General features: G+C 38.0%; 1 protein-coding gene across 2 annotated transcripts in view; it reads left to right on the forward strand.

The window, feature by feature from the left end:
* The window catches only part of LOC124555784 (PDZ domain-containing protein 8), a 236876-nt gene that overhangs the window by 176433 nt on the left and 45800 nt on the right, over positions 1-14643 (forward strand). For both annotated transcript variants that reach the window (XM_047129838.1, XM_047129840.1), the window contains exon 10: positions 1489-1717. In XM_047129838.1, the coding sequence (XP_046985794.1) occupies positions 1489-1717 (229 nt within the window). The remainder of the gene's footprint in view (positions 1-1488; positions 1718-14643) is intronic.

Below are 14643 nucleotides of genomic sequence, written 5' to 3' on the forward strand. Positions count from 1 at the left end.
TTTACCTTGAAAGTGGTAAAGTGATTTTGTAGTTGATGCAAGTATATTTCCCAGACTTTTGTGCCATTCTGAAATAATGTTGTCATTGTTGCCAAGGTCGTAACTACCAACATTACAAACTGTTGTCGGTGCTGACCCTCTTTGAGGTGTGAATTATTGTCGAAGCAAGGCCAATTGTTGGTGGTTGGAGCATGCGCACAATGCCTGCGTTAGGGTTGCATGTCGGGTAGCCTACACAACCTGCACCTGCCCACAAGTGAAATGATGGACACCCCTCAGTGCCCGTGTCCTGTGGAGCAGTGCTGGGATGGCTTACTTTATCCCAGTGTCTGGAGTTAACTTCCAAACTTCTTCAGTGTCTTATACAGCAACGGCATGTTACAGTATTGATAATGATCTATCTGTGTCCGTCCGCATGGGAATGGTACATTTGATGATCACATCAGTGCTGTTTGTAATGAGCAGGAAATGTGGCTGCAACAGGTTCGTCTTCTCCCTTCTCTCATCACCAGCGGAAAAAACACAACACTATACCATAAGCACAATTATTACAATCACCAATATTAGACGGACAATCGTAGTACGTATGACATGTAAGCATCCCACGTGGCATCAGCTATGAACGGCTTTTACCAAGCAATGAGTCACATGAGATCATCACCTTTAGTGTGTGTGTGTGTGTGTGTGTGTGTGTGTGTGTGTGTGTGTGTGTGTGTAGTCGTGCGCACAATTACTGTAATTTAAAAATGATTTTATGAAAAGTGTCAAGACATTTGCAGAGACTGATTAGCTCATCTTGGGATGAAACCATACCAGTCTATTACTCACACACGAGTTATTAGTTATTATAGATCCTAAGTAACATTTTCTGATAATTTTACCTTCTGCAAAACATAATTTGTAATTAGGCAAGTTGTTATGATTATCTAGCTGTGACCAAAACCAAGAAGAGCTTAAATTGCATGAACAAAATAGCTTTGCAATTAGTTTTGTTTATCTTGAAGTTTATAAGTAGGATAGCTTCTTAGCCTAAATGTAGTATTCTTACATACTACCTCTCATGCTTCCTGTATCTATACCTATTTCTCATGAGTACTTGATGTTTCTTATAATTTTGTATTCACAATAATACAACAGGTTATGGTGCAACAAACAGAAGAACACAAATAAGAATTCATCATATAGTATTATTGAGCCATCTGCCTTTGTACACTAGAGGTCAATACCTTGTTATTTTCCTCTTTTGTAGGGTATTTATCAAATTTCTTTGGTGTAATATCTGACAAAAGTGAGACTTCAGGCAGTTTGAATTCTTGTTTTATGACTTATCAAAATCTTTGTGAACTTTTGAATATTATGACAGAAATGATTTTTTTCTTTTTGTTGTTTTAATTAATCAAGATTGTGAACTTTATAATCACTGTGTTTTAAGTTTAAAATAATTGTTTTCTTCATTTTGTGTAAGCTGTGTGTTTCTGATGTGCTTAGCCGAAGTCACAAGCTGTCATCTCACTCTGGTTTTGAGCCCTGCCTCTGCTTTGGGGATATATTGCTGTCATTTAAATTTACAAGTGGTGGAGAAGCGCCCATGTCTACCACCGTCAAGTTGCAGCAAAGTGCCACACGTTCATTACCTGCAGAGGAGGGCCACAAACAGCATGACTTTGTGAGGACACAGTTCCACCGCACCACACAGTGCGAGTTTTGTGGCAAGAAGGTGCTGTTTGAGACACTGAAATAAAAAATTTTCACCTTTTTTTGATGTGGTATATTGTGTGCTGAAGCTTATGCTTACATTATTTGCACAAAGTTTTTACACTTTTTCATTGTTGCTTGAAATCAACAGTGTTTGTGCTAACTAAAGTACAAGGCTTTCTTTGCCTTTTGCATGTGTTGCTTTAACTTCATTTAAACTCTTTAATAGGCATGTTTCTTTGAAGCATTATACAGTTGTTTGGGAGCCTGCACAGGGGTATTTAATTTAAATCTTAAGTACCATAAAAAATGTTAAGACATTTTTTCAAGCATCACGCCCTGTAATGAAATCACATGAAATCAGTAGTCAATTTTATAACATTTTGAACAAGATAGCTTGTTGCCCTACTTGCTACTTAGTAAAGTTCCCAAGAAGCATTATTGCCTAGCCAACTGAGGCATAGCTTCATTTAGAAAACTTTATTTTAACTATAACTTCCACTTTTTCCTTCTAACACAGTTTCTGTACAGTTCTAAAACCAGCTTTTGTGTGAAGGTGTATCTAATAGGGTGGATTTTGTTTCAGGGCTTCCTTGTTACCTTATGTTATCATAGTGCTCTTGTTTCATGTTTCTGTAATAATATGGAATAATAAGAAATACTTGTGTCAGATCTATTGCAGAAAATTGTTATACTGACATATGATCAATACATTATGGTGAAGGTTATCATATTAAGTCTCTGGAAGTAAAGTGTGTGCAGTTGTCTGAATATTAAATAGGAGTTAACAGTTTGATTATATTTGGGGTAGTCTATTTTTGATGCATGATTGTTAATGTATAATTGTTTCTCCAATAATTTCTCATGAATGTTCATTTGTTATTTCCCATAAATTTTTTTTTCACGTATTTGCGATAGTCATCAGAAGTGTTTCTTCATACAGTAATTATTCTTGTTGTTCTGTTGGAAGACATCTGCTGTACAGTGGTAAATTTTGTCATAAACTTCTCTCTTTCATGGCACATTACCCAATGAACTTGCAGTTGTTTGCGTTAAAATGACAACTGCATCAAAAACTTGAGCATTGAAGTCAATAGATGATTCCTGGAACGACACAGCAGGGTACACTATATGTCAGGAGCAATGAACTAGTACTCTGAATTAATCACCAATAAAGGTAGACAACACATTACTAGCACATAATAAGGATCTGCATTTGCATCTACATACATACTCTGCAATCCACCATATGTTGCATGGCAGAGGGTACCTTGTAACACAGCTAGTCATCCCCTTTCTTGTTTCATTTGACAATGGAGTGAGGGAAAAACAAAAATGTATGTTGCCTCTCTATGAACCCTAACTTATCTCATAGTGTCTTCATGGTCTGTACATGAGAGGTACATTGGTGGTAGTAGAATAATTCAGCAGTCGGTCTCACATGCTGGTTCTCTAAATTTTCCCAATGGTATTTCACGAAAAGAACATCATCTTCCCTCTGGGGCTCCCCATTGGAGCTCACAGAGCATTTCTGTAGTACTTGAGGGTTGATCAAACATGCTGGTAACAAGTCTAGCAGTATGCCTCTGAATTGCTTTGATGTCTTCCTTTAAACTGCCTGGTGAGGATCCCAAACACCTGAGCTGTGCTCAAGAGTGGGTCGTACAAGTGTTCTATATGGGACTCCTTTATAAGTGACCTACATTTTACAAGAATTCGCCCAATAAAAAAAGGTCAACCTTTCCCCTTATATTCTTGTTCCATTTCATTTCACTTTTGCAGTGTTATGCCTAGATATTTATCAATGTGACTGTCAGGCAGAGCTCCACCAGTACTGGCTCTAATGTTACAGGTTTATTTTACCTATTCATTTGCATTATCTTACATTTTAATACATTTAGAGCAAGCTGCTATTCATCACACCAAATGGCAATTCTGTCTCAGTCATCCCGCATCCACCTATAGTCATTCAATGATGACACTTTCCTGTATACTGCAGTGTTGTTAGCAAATACGAGTGGGCTTCAAAAAGTAAGTTACACTTCATTATGGCAGACCAGGTAATGTTTATGGAATGCTGCGCTGTACTTCAAAGTGACACAGACACATGACACTGTTTCTTAACAGTCAGGAAGTCTCTTTAACAGTTGTCCCATTCTCCCAGTCATTCAATTCCCTGATGATAGTAGTAGTAGTAGTAGTATGGTATTCTGCCTTACAGCAGGTCTTGTCATGGGTTAAGCCTCTTCCACTCTTGTCTGTCCATAGCCAGTCTTTTCATTTCTGAATATTTGTCTCCTTTGACATTGTCCAGCATTTGATATCTTCTCTTACATCTTCCCCTTTTCCCCTCCACCATACCTTCTATTACCTCCTTCAATAAACAGTCCCTCCTCAAACAATGTCCAATCCAGTTCCGTTTTCTCTTTCTGATGACTTTCAGCATGTTTCTTTCTTTTCCAACTCTTCTTAACGCTTCTTCATTCCTTACACAGTCTTCCCATTTCACTTTTTCCATTCTTCTCCAGATCCACATCTTTAGTGCCTCCAGTCTTCTATCATCTTCCTTCCTCAATGTCCAGGTCTCTGCACCATACAGTGCAATGCTCCAGATGTAACATTTGCCAAGTCTTTTCCTCAGATCTTTGTTTAGCAGTCCGCGAAGTAATTTCTGTTTCCTCTTGAATCCTTCTTTTGCCATTGCAGTTCTTTTCCTAATTTCTGTTGAACAATACATATCATCCATTATAACACTTCCCACGTAATTGAAGCTATTCACTTGCTCTATTTCCTCTCCCCCTATTTTCATATAGAAGTTTCTCCCCTTTCCTCCAATTACCATGCTTTTCATTTTCCTCTTGTTAATCTTCATTCCATATTCTTCTAATTTTATGTTTAGATCATCTAACATTTGTTCCATCTCTCTTGCACTCTCTGCCATCACAACCATGTCATCTGCAAATCTTATACACTCCACTCTCCGACCCCCTATACAAACTCCTCTCCTTCCATCGAAACATTCATTAATAATTTCCTCCAGATAGATACTGAACAGTGTTGGTGATAGTCTTACACCTATTCCCAGTTCAGTTTCTTCACTCATCACATCTCCTATTCTTACTCTTGCTCTCTGGTTAAAATATAAATTTCTAATTATCCATCTATCCCTCCAGTCAACTCCATGTTTCCTTAGGATTTCCCTCAGTTTGTCCCATCTGACACAGTCAAAAGCCTTCTCAAGATCAATGAACACAACATACATCTTCCTTTGGCTGTATGCGATGTCAGGCTCACTGTCCTGTGTTCCTCACACTTGTTGCTGTTCTTTTTCTTTTCTGTAGGTATTATGATACTTCCTGTAAAGTCCTTTGTCCATTTTCCTGTCATGAATATTTGATTACACAATTCAGTCAACTCCCTTTTCCCTTCTTTCTTCAATGACTTTAACAGTTCTGCAGGAATCTCATCAATTCCCATCTCCTTTCAATTTTTCGTCTCCTTATAGATGCTTCAATCTCACTAGTTAGTATTGCATTTCCTTTGTCATCATCTGCAACTTTATCTTCTTCTTCTATCCCAAACTCTTCTTCACTTAGTCGGCTGTCTGCAGCGTATAGCCATTCTATATATTCATCCCATCTTCTCATTATTTCCTGGGGTTCACTCACCATTTTACCATCTGCTACCTCTACTTCCTTGATGATAGAAATCTGCTAATTTATCACAGAGTCATTTGAGAATTGCTGGTGAATGTCCTCATCATTGAAAAATCTCTTTCGCATCCAGATGTTCTTTCAGTCTGCCATAAAGATGTAAATCATGTTGTGCAGAATCTGGACTTCCTGATCAGAATCACCCACATCCATATAGCCTTGGTTAAATTGTTGGCACTATTTCACTTTATCTGTATGCCACATTACATTTGGTCCATACACAGGCAGAATTACATGGTGAATCTGTGTGCATTTTAAATGCTGTGCCCACAAGAATCGTACTCTCCAACACAATTTAACTTTGGAGTGCACTGCCAGTTGTCACGCAATTTCTCTCATGCATCTGTTATTCTGTCTGCAGGGAACCTGAAACATGCACACTCATGTATGCCATTCATGTTGTGCAACGGTCATAGTATGGGATGACATTTATGTGTATAGCAAGCAAGAGTAATCCTATAACACTTCCATGGGCCACTCCTGATGATACACTTGTCTCTGAAGAACACTCACCATCCAGGACATACAGAATGTGCCTGTCATTCTTCATCAATGTTTCACAAGTCATTGTACAAGAAAAGGGCAAGTAGAATTTTCCACGGGTGATGCTTTCTAATTCAGTGCGGATTTGTGGAGAGGAGCTTTCCTGCCTCAAGGAAATTAATTATATTTGAATGTAAAATATGCTCAGGAATTGTGCAGTAAACCAACATTAAGGTCATCGGTTTGTAATTTTTCCCGTCCACTTTTTTTTACTCGTCATATGTATGAGAGTCACCTGTTTTTTCCAGTTGCTTGTGATTTTTGCTGGGTGAGAGATCTCTGAGAAATGAAATCTAAATAAGAGGACATTGCCAAAGAGTACTCTCTGTAAAACTGAATTGGGATTTCATCTGGCACCTTATCTGTTTTCAACTCTTGCAGCTGCTTACAAAACCAGGGATGCATATTTCTGTACTGTCCATACAGGAGTCTGTGTGATAGTCAAACAACGGTATGTTGGTATGATACTCCTGTATGCATGATTTTTTAAATGTAACATTCAAAATTTAATCTTTGCTTTTGCTATCTTCTATTGCAGCACCAGGCTGGTTGCCATATGTCTCAATAGAACCCTCTGACCTGCTTAACAGTTTTATGTAGGACCACAATATTCTTGAATCCTCGGCAAGGTCTTTCAATAATATATGACAGTGCAAGTTACATGTTTTGTGCTTTGACCTTTACTTAGCTGCACAAATTTCTGCAACTTCTGCATGCCAACATTTCTGCATTCTTTTTTCAGTTGAGAGTGTATCAGTTGCTGTTTCCTCAAAATTTACTGAGTTTTGTTATTAAACTGTGGTGGGTCTTTTCTGTCCTTAATCCACTTATTTTGCATGTAATTCTCAAGAGCAAGATTCACAATCAGTTTAAACTTCACCCATAATTCCTCTACATCTGTCATGTTGGAACTAAATGACGTGCATTGATTGTTTAAGTGGGATGCTAACAACTGCTTATCTGTTCTTTTCAGCTTAAAAACTCCCCTGACCACCCTGATGGATTTTTTAACTTTACTAACCATCATCACTATGATGATGTCATGGACACTAATCTTTACTCAGTAAATGTCTGAAGATGGCCTTGTGAGCCGAACTAGTGCTTTTCATTTATTACTGATCCATGTGTCTGTGCTGACTCTGTTGGTAGGGCCAGGTCCATATCTACAAGCTCTAAAATATTTCTATTGGGTGTATGTTGTCAAATTAGCTGCTCAATACAGTTTTCGGAGAATGTGTTCAGAACTACTTTACTAGATCTCTGTGTACCACCTGCAATGAATTCATTGATGTCACAGTCTATGCTGAGTAGGTTAAAGTCATCTCCAACTAATACTGCATTAATCAAATGAAATTATGTGGCTCTAGAGACTTTTTCAAGTCTCAAACATGTATGATGTGTATATGCAGACTGAAGTGATGAATGAAAATTCGTACCAAGGCTGGGATTTGAACCCAGATCTCCTGGGATCTGTTACATGGATTCTAATCCTAGCCTTGATACAAATTTTCATTTGTCACTTCATTTGGGATATATACATAATATTGCATTATTGGTGTACTTACTTCGAATGATTCTTCAACTGTTCAGCAGAATCAGTTGTAAAATACCAGACAATTAACTTGCGTTCATTTAGTTTTGTTACTTGCATCCAGATAACTTTGCAGACTCAATTTTGACCTCAATAGACATATTATTTTTGTTGGTTACAATCAACACTCCCCCTCCTGTGATGTCTAATCTGTCTTTTTAATATACACTCCATGCCTTGCTAAATATTTTGGAGCTTTTTACTCTAGGTTTCAACCAGCTCTCAGTTCTGACTGTAATTTGAGTGTAACAGCTTTCATGGAAAGTGGTAAATTCAGGGGCTTTATTACAAAAACTTCGGCAATTTACTGTTGAAGTTGTGCCATTCAAACGTCTTTAATATTTATGGGATCTGATTGCACTCTACACATCGACTGGTGAGCAGTCATCAGATGACCTGGTGAACATGTTAAGGGGAATCTTACAATTCTTCAACCCTTAATGTAGCCAAGACTATCACAGAATCAGCAGAGCCTCTCGTTGAGATCCTCCACTGTGCTCGAAACCAAGCAACCCTGATCAATTCTGTGTATGATCCTGCAAATTATAACCTTTACTTGCACTACTTCTGCAATCTGTCTGTGTGAACTGAAAATAGCCTCAGAACCCAAGCTACAGGCCTCATCGGTATCATCATAAGCCATGACCTGCAGAGAACTGCACTCTGCACCCTCGATTGCCACAGACAGCGCCTCCTCCACATCTCCTGCGAGACCCCTCGGCAGACATACTGAGTGCACATTATGCATCTGACATTGGAGCTGATATAACTGGCATACCCTTACCCCCATGTGTGCCTTCTTGGGCCCTTCAGAAGATGCAGCCTTGGCAGCAGATCCCTTGAATGAAACATGCAACACTTCTTGAGGTGACCTATGAGATGCAACAGTTTCCCCACTGCCGCTGCTCTCTTAGGCAGCAGCATGCAGGTGGCTCACCAGCTGCTCACAAACTGTGGGCAGCTCCTCCTGTTTCCACACACAGCATGCACACTCCCTATCCATCCTACTACTAAAATTCTGATGCAAACATGAGTACAAAAAGAAAGCCCTGTTGTCTTTTGGGCACAGATTTGCACTACCAAACTTGTTAAAACAAAAACGCTAGCTACTTCAATGAGACGGTCACTGAAACCACTTCATAGCACACTGCCAGACAAAGAAACAGCTTTATAGATAACAGGGAATGCTGTTCCAAATGGACCACGTATTAAAGTAAAATAAACACTTTGTGTCAATTTAACACAGTATGTAGTCAAACACCATAAAGAGGCCGATTTTGTCGAATTTGGGGTTGTAATAAAATTCTTGAAGGGAAACAATTAGAAATCCCCTTCTGTTTTGTTGTTACCTGTTTCACTAGTCTAAGGTTTTATACATATACAAAAGCAAATTTTCTATGAAGTGAAATATTTTTACTTAATGGCCTACATCCTTCTGGTAAGTGAATGTATACTGGCAAAGATAAGCAGAAATACATTGACAGATTTATTTTAGCAATGCTGTTTAATTCTTCCATTCAGAAGGGACTATATGGGAAAATGAGGCACAAAAAGCTATTTGTGCATGCTTCTCTGAAAGTCATAAAATATCATTGAGTTTTGCTAGCTATGTTATATAAAAACCAATTTTCATAAGCTCTGTATATTTTTCAGGTCACACACACACACACACACACACACACACACACACACACACACACACACACTCATTTACTGAATCCTTTTCAGATATCTAACACTAATTCAGAAAAGGCCAGACAGTCACTAAATCATGACATCTACAGGAGTGAACTCCATTAAAAAGTTTGTTGGATTCTGTGTAAGCATATCTAAAATGTGTTAACAGTGTTGAATGATGGGCAAAAAACTAAAGAATTTAGATAAAGATTTATGGGTAAAATATAGGTTATAAAATTGTTTTACTAATGAGAAAATTTCATAGACAACACAGTACAGCTTCAAACATATTTAAAATTCAGAGTGACAGCATAAACTTGTGTAAAAGCTTAAGCTCCAAGTTCACAATTCAATGTTCAAAATCAAAATATGCATTTCTTACAGAAAAATTTAGAGTTTATCATTTAATTTTAACTCATCGGGTTCTGTGGGACCATTTGAGCTCAAGTTATCTGTTACTCTGTGAATGCTAAAGTACTGCAAGGAATGCAACACACACTTCGAAATACTGTGTTAGGACTCTTGATTCTTCAAAAATTTTGTAGTGATGTATCGCATCTCCACTGCACAAAGTGAAAATAGTCAGTCCCACACTTACTAACACTTTGTGATGTTTGTCTTTGGTGTGGGGCATACTTGACCTCAGAGCACTGTAGAACTGCTTTCTGGGCATCCACATGACTCTTAGATAATTTATAAAACATTTAACTATAATATCTAGAGCATTACACTAGTGGTGCAGGCTGTATGGTCATCACAGTTTCTCATACTAGAACATAATTACCTGGAAGATACTAGTTTGGAGAAGGGTACTGTCTTGTAGCATTTACTTGAACATGAATATTTTGAGTAATTTTGCACTCCTCATTGGTGGTCTTACATTTCAGCAAGATTAGTTGTATTCTATACTACTAGTCTGTAGCTAGGATTCTATTCTAAGCATCTAGTCTATAACTAGAGGTCTGGGCTGTTTATCTTATGTGCATTTAAGATCATCTTGAATATGAATTATATAAATAGTGTGTGTTATAGGATAGACCTAAACTCACGAGTTAGAGAGGATACTGTGTAATACAGAGGTGCATAAAAAAAAGGTGGAAAGTGCTTAGGCTTGGGACAAAGTCCTATGTTAGAGAGAGAGAGAGAGAGAGAGAGAGAGAGAGAGAGAGAGAGAGAGAGAGAAGGTATCTGATGGAAATACAATGAATTCTTCCAGAAGAAGTTGCAGAAAGACTACTATTTCTGTCAGTGCTTTACTTTTGTGCTTTCAGTGTGATCTGTCTAGGTGAGACACTGATCTAGCGTCACCCCCAGTTGTTTGAGAATGATATACAACTGAATTTCTTTGCCTCTCAAGCATAGCGTTAACTTGAGTCTTCTGTATCAGGAATGCTTTTCTATGCATTTAGCCAACATTATCGCTTGGGTCATATCAGGGAATAATATTATCTTTCATGTTTTTGCCAGACTTTTAGCTTTGTTTAGCATATTCTGAGGGTGTGTGTTAGTGGTGATTCAATCAGTATTGCAAGAAAAATTTATTGGACTGTGCGGATGTGTTGTTTAGAGGGTGTGATAGCCATGTATGAGTTGAACAGAACTGGACCTAGTTCTGACCAGTGTGCCGATTTGTTGACTTTTAGTGTTTACCTTTACTTTAAATGATCTCCTCAATTGATGGCTTTTTTTGAGTTTTACTGTTTTCCCTGGAAATTGCTGTGTGTACAGTTAGTACAGCAGATGAGTATAAGAGCTATGTCAAAAACTTATGGCCCATTGGGTAATGCAAGTCCACAGAACTCTTTGTGGTTGAACACTGCTTCAGCAACCTCCATTAACTGTTAGATGGAAGAGTGGTCTTATTGGAAACACAACTAAAAGATCAGCTGAATTTGCTCATTCTTGATGAGATGGTGAATGGCTTTGGGTGTGAGCCATTCATAAAGTTTAGTCATACTTGGTACCGGACCGTAAGTTTGAGAAAGGATAGGGTTTTCACCAAGTTTCACTATCATGACCTCACTGGAATGTTTCCATAACTTAGGAAAGCAGTGTACTGAAGTAATATGAGTGAAGATTCTCATGATATAAATAATTGACAGTGACAGGAAGTTTTCCAAGTGCTCAGTGGCTAGACTGTACTGTCTAAAGGAGTGTATTCCTTTTAGCAGTTTCATTGTTTTTGATACATCTTATGATGATGTCTGGAGCATTAGTGTGTCTTTTCATTGACATCTGCTACCTCATAATGTGTTTTGTGGCCCCTGTCATAGGTCTTTACAGACTGGACTTATCTTTCAAAGGTGTCTGCAAAGGTACTTTTTTAAATCATGATGAATAAAAGGCTGTGCTTACTATGCAGAGGGGGGTATCTCATGCATCCTTATGTGAATGTCTTGGTGGCAGAGTAGGTACATGGTGGTGAGTTATTGTTCATTTAAAGGAGATTGCTACCACATTTGCTGTGTCAGCCAACCATTGTGGTAGCTGTGAACCCAGATTACATTAAAATGCACATTGTTTAGGACCTGTATGTCACCACAGGGAGTAATTTAATAATTGCAGATCATTTCTCAAACTGTACCTCCATTTTGATGATAATCAGCCTGCAGATCTTGTTCCAAATCAAAATATGCCCTAAGCTCACCTTTCACAAGCTGGTCCGCCTTCTGTTGTGTTCTTATTTCAAAGGTTTGTTTACCTTCTGCATTCTTTGGTTTCGAATGCTGTTCTTGCCCATTGCATGCTGTGGTGTGTTGTGGCATTGGAGAGCCAGTAACCTGTCCATAGGTGCTTATGTGGTTAGCATGTAATTGTCATATTTATCTAACCTTTTTTTACCACCATTTGTAGTAACTTGTTTCTTGTTTCCTCTTTCCTATCTCTATCCTGCTTCTGATGTTCATCCACTTGTCCCTACTTTTAGTTTTACTGTTGGGGGCTGAAGTTTTATATTTTCTGCACAGTCTTGTAAGGCCCTCTTTGTGCAATTTTTTTGTGGATGTGGGGGTGGGGGGTAGGGAGGGGCATTCAGCTAATTCATGTTCTCCAGAACATCAAATGCACCTGGTGGGCATAGTGCAGTTCTCGGCAACATGAGACAGACCTTAGTTGTAGCAGTGATATGGCATTCCCTTTTGTTTTAGTTACCTTGCCAATATAGCATCTTTTTGACATCCAAAATTTTTCTGTTTTTGATGTATTTCACAAAACTGCCAGATAAATGTCTGGGTTTTGCCTAACCACTGCACTTCCACTGAGGCACTGATTTTGAAACCTAGCCCAACAAAATAGCCTTGAAGTTGTCTACATCCATTTTGAGCTGAAAGTTCCTGAAGATCACTTTCAGGGATATATTTGCAGCTGTTGAGAGCCGGAAGAATGTTCATTCTTATGTGGGAATGTCTTTTTGATGGCTGTAAAATGCATTGGTTCCAGCTGTTGGCTTTCTGGAGCATTAGAACTTACTTATGTCTTAAGCTTTGTTGTCTCCCCTTTTCTTCGAAGGGAGTGATTTCATGCTTCAGTATTTGTTTAGTTGGGCCTAGTTCCTTGGATGGGTCTGATAATTCTTGTTTATATGCCATTCATCTCTCTTGTTTTTCCATATTCTGCAACAAGTTATTCTGCCGGGCAGATGTCAAGAATGAGTAGACCTCCAGGAGGAGCATATCCTGAAAAGGATTGCTCTCTGATGAATGATTATTCCTGGTGACATTGAAGTCAGCTACGGGAAAGTGCTCCCAAGTAAGCAATACTCCTCTCTCCCTTATCCAATTACTGAAAAGTGCAGGCAGTGGTTATAAGGCTGCCAAAAAAATGTTAAGTATTATCTTGAGTGGAGCGGCAATCACCTAATGACATACCAAGTGTCATTAGTAGCGTGATGATGTGCCCAAAAATGTACCTTAACTCACCAGTAACAGTAAAAATTTATTTGTCAATCTTTTGGGGAGCACTTGGAGTGATATGTCCAGTTTGCTGGTCCTTACAATGAAGATGTGACACTGTGACGCATTGGTGAGAACAAGTGAGCAGAGTTCTCTTACCTACCCGCTCCCATGCCTTTTTTTTTTTTTAAAAAAAAAAAAAAAAAAAAGCAGCCACTCCACAGGTAGTATGGGTTCTGTCTCAGTCCTTTTACAACATAATTAAAAACAAGCACTGCTGAGTCCCACCTTATAACCCAGTTGTGAATAGTCTGCAACTACCCAGTCCTTTTAAATTCACTCTCTTTCTTCCCATTTGGTGCAATACTGAAATTCCTCTCCAGAACACACTACATTGCTCATAGAAACCCATTGTAAGTATTTGCTAACATGTCATAATTATTTCTTAAGTGGTGATCACTCATCAGTGAGGTTGACCAAATGTATTAATCTGACTTTAAAACTACAGCTAAATATTTAAAAAAAACTGTTTTTCCACAATGGTGGCTGTTCAGAAAGGATGCATAAATAATTTGCTGTGGTAATAGTTTCAGCTTTGCAATACAAATTAGGCATCTGTTACAAATCTTAACCTATAATGGTACTACATATATTGGTAGCTCAGTTACCATTACTATTTAATTTACTATCTTCACTTCAAAACATATAGAACTTGTAATATCTTCTTTGAATTTGACTTCAGACGAATTTAGCTTCCCAAGCAGAGTTTTCTAAGAAAAGGTACTGTAACTGCAAAATGTGACATTATTAACTTTAAACTGAGTGTGTCTAAAAAAAAAATAGATAAATCATCAGTTTTAGTTATTGCAAACCAAGTGCCATGAAATTTTATATAAATTACTTTCAAAATACTGTCAGTCAAACTGTGCAATAAAAAATTGTTATGTAACATATATTTTTAAATGTTAAGTATTCAGTGTAACCCTCCTCAACTGCTTAACACAAGCAGTGACTTACACACAGCTGTGGTGCACATGCAAAAGTTTACACTTGTCTCGCCTCATCACACCTGGTGTAATTTTCATAGATGGAGTGAAATTCCACATCTAAAGAGCCAGCTGCTACACAATAAGCATCTATGAGTAAATACAACATGTCTCTAATTATGAAACTTAAATTTAATCTAGGCTTTCTCTTTAAGTTATAACTAATATTTAAAAAATCTGTTATAACATTGTGTTACTTTTGTTTTTTCTTTATACTAAAGATCAAAACTATTATATATTAAATCACATATTCAGAACCCATGTGGTTAAAAATGTTTATCACATGGCATTCCTGACAATCAACACTGAATGCATGCAATATCACAACTCTGATATTATGTTGCACTGTGAATCAGTGTTGTGTCAGTCTGACAAGGTGTCAGTACCGTTAAGCCTCCACCTTTGAAGAAATATTCCATTCTGGAGGCATAATGCTCATTCAGTTAGTGGCCCACAGCTAAAGAAGCTTATTAACTGTGGCACACTGG

This window comes from Schistocerca americana, chromosome X (assembly GCF_021461395.2).
Source record: "Schistocerca americana isolate TAMUIC-IGC-003095 chromosome X, iqSchAmer2.1, whole genome shotgun sequence".
Taxonomy (NCBI): Eukaryota; Metazoa; Arthropoda; class Insecta; order Orthoptera; family Acrididae; genus Schistocerca; species Schistocerca americana.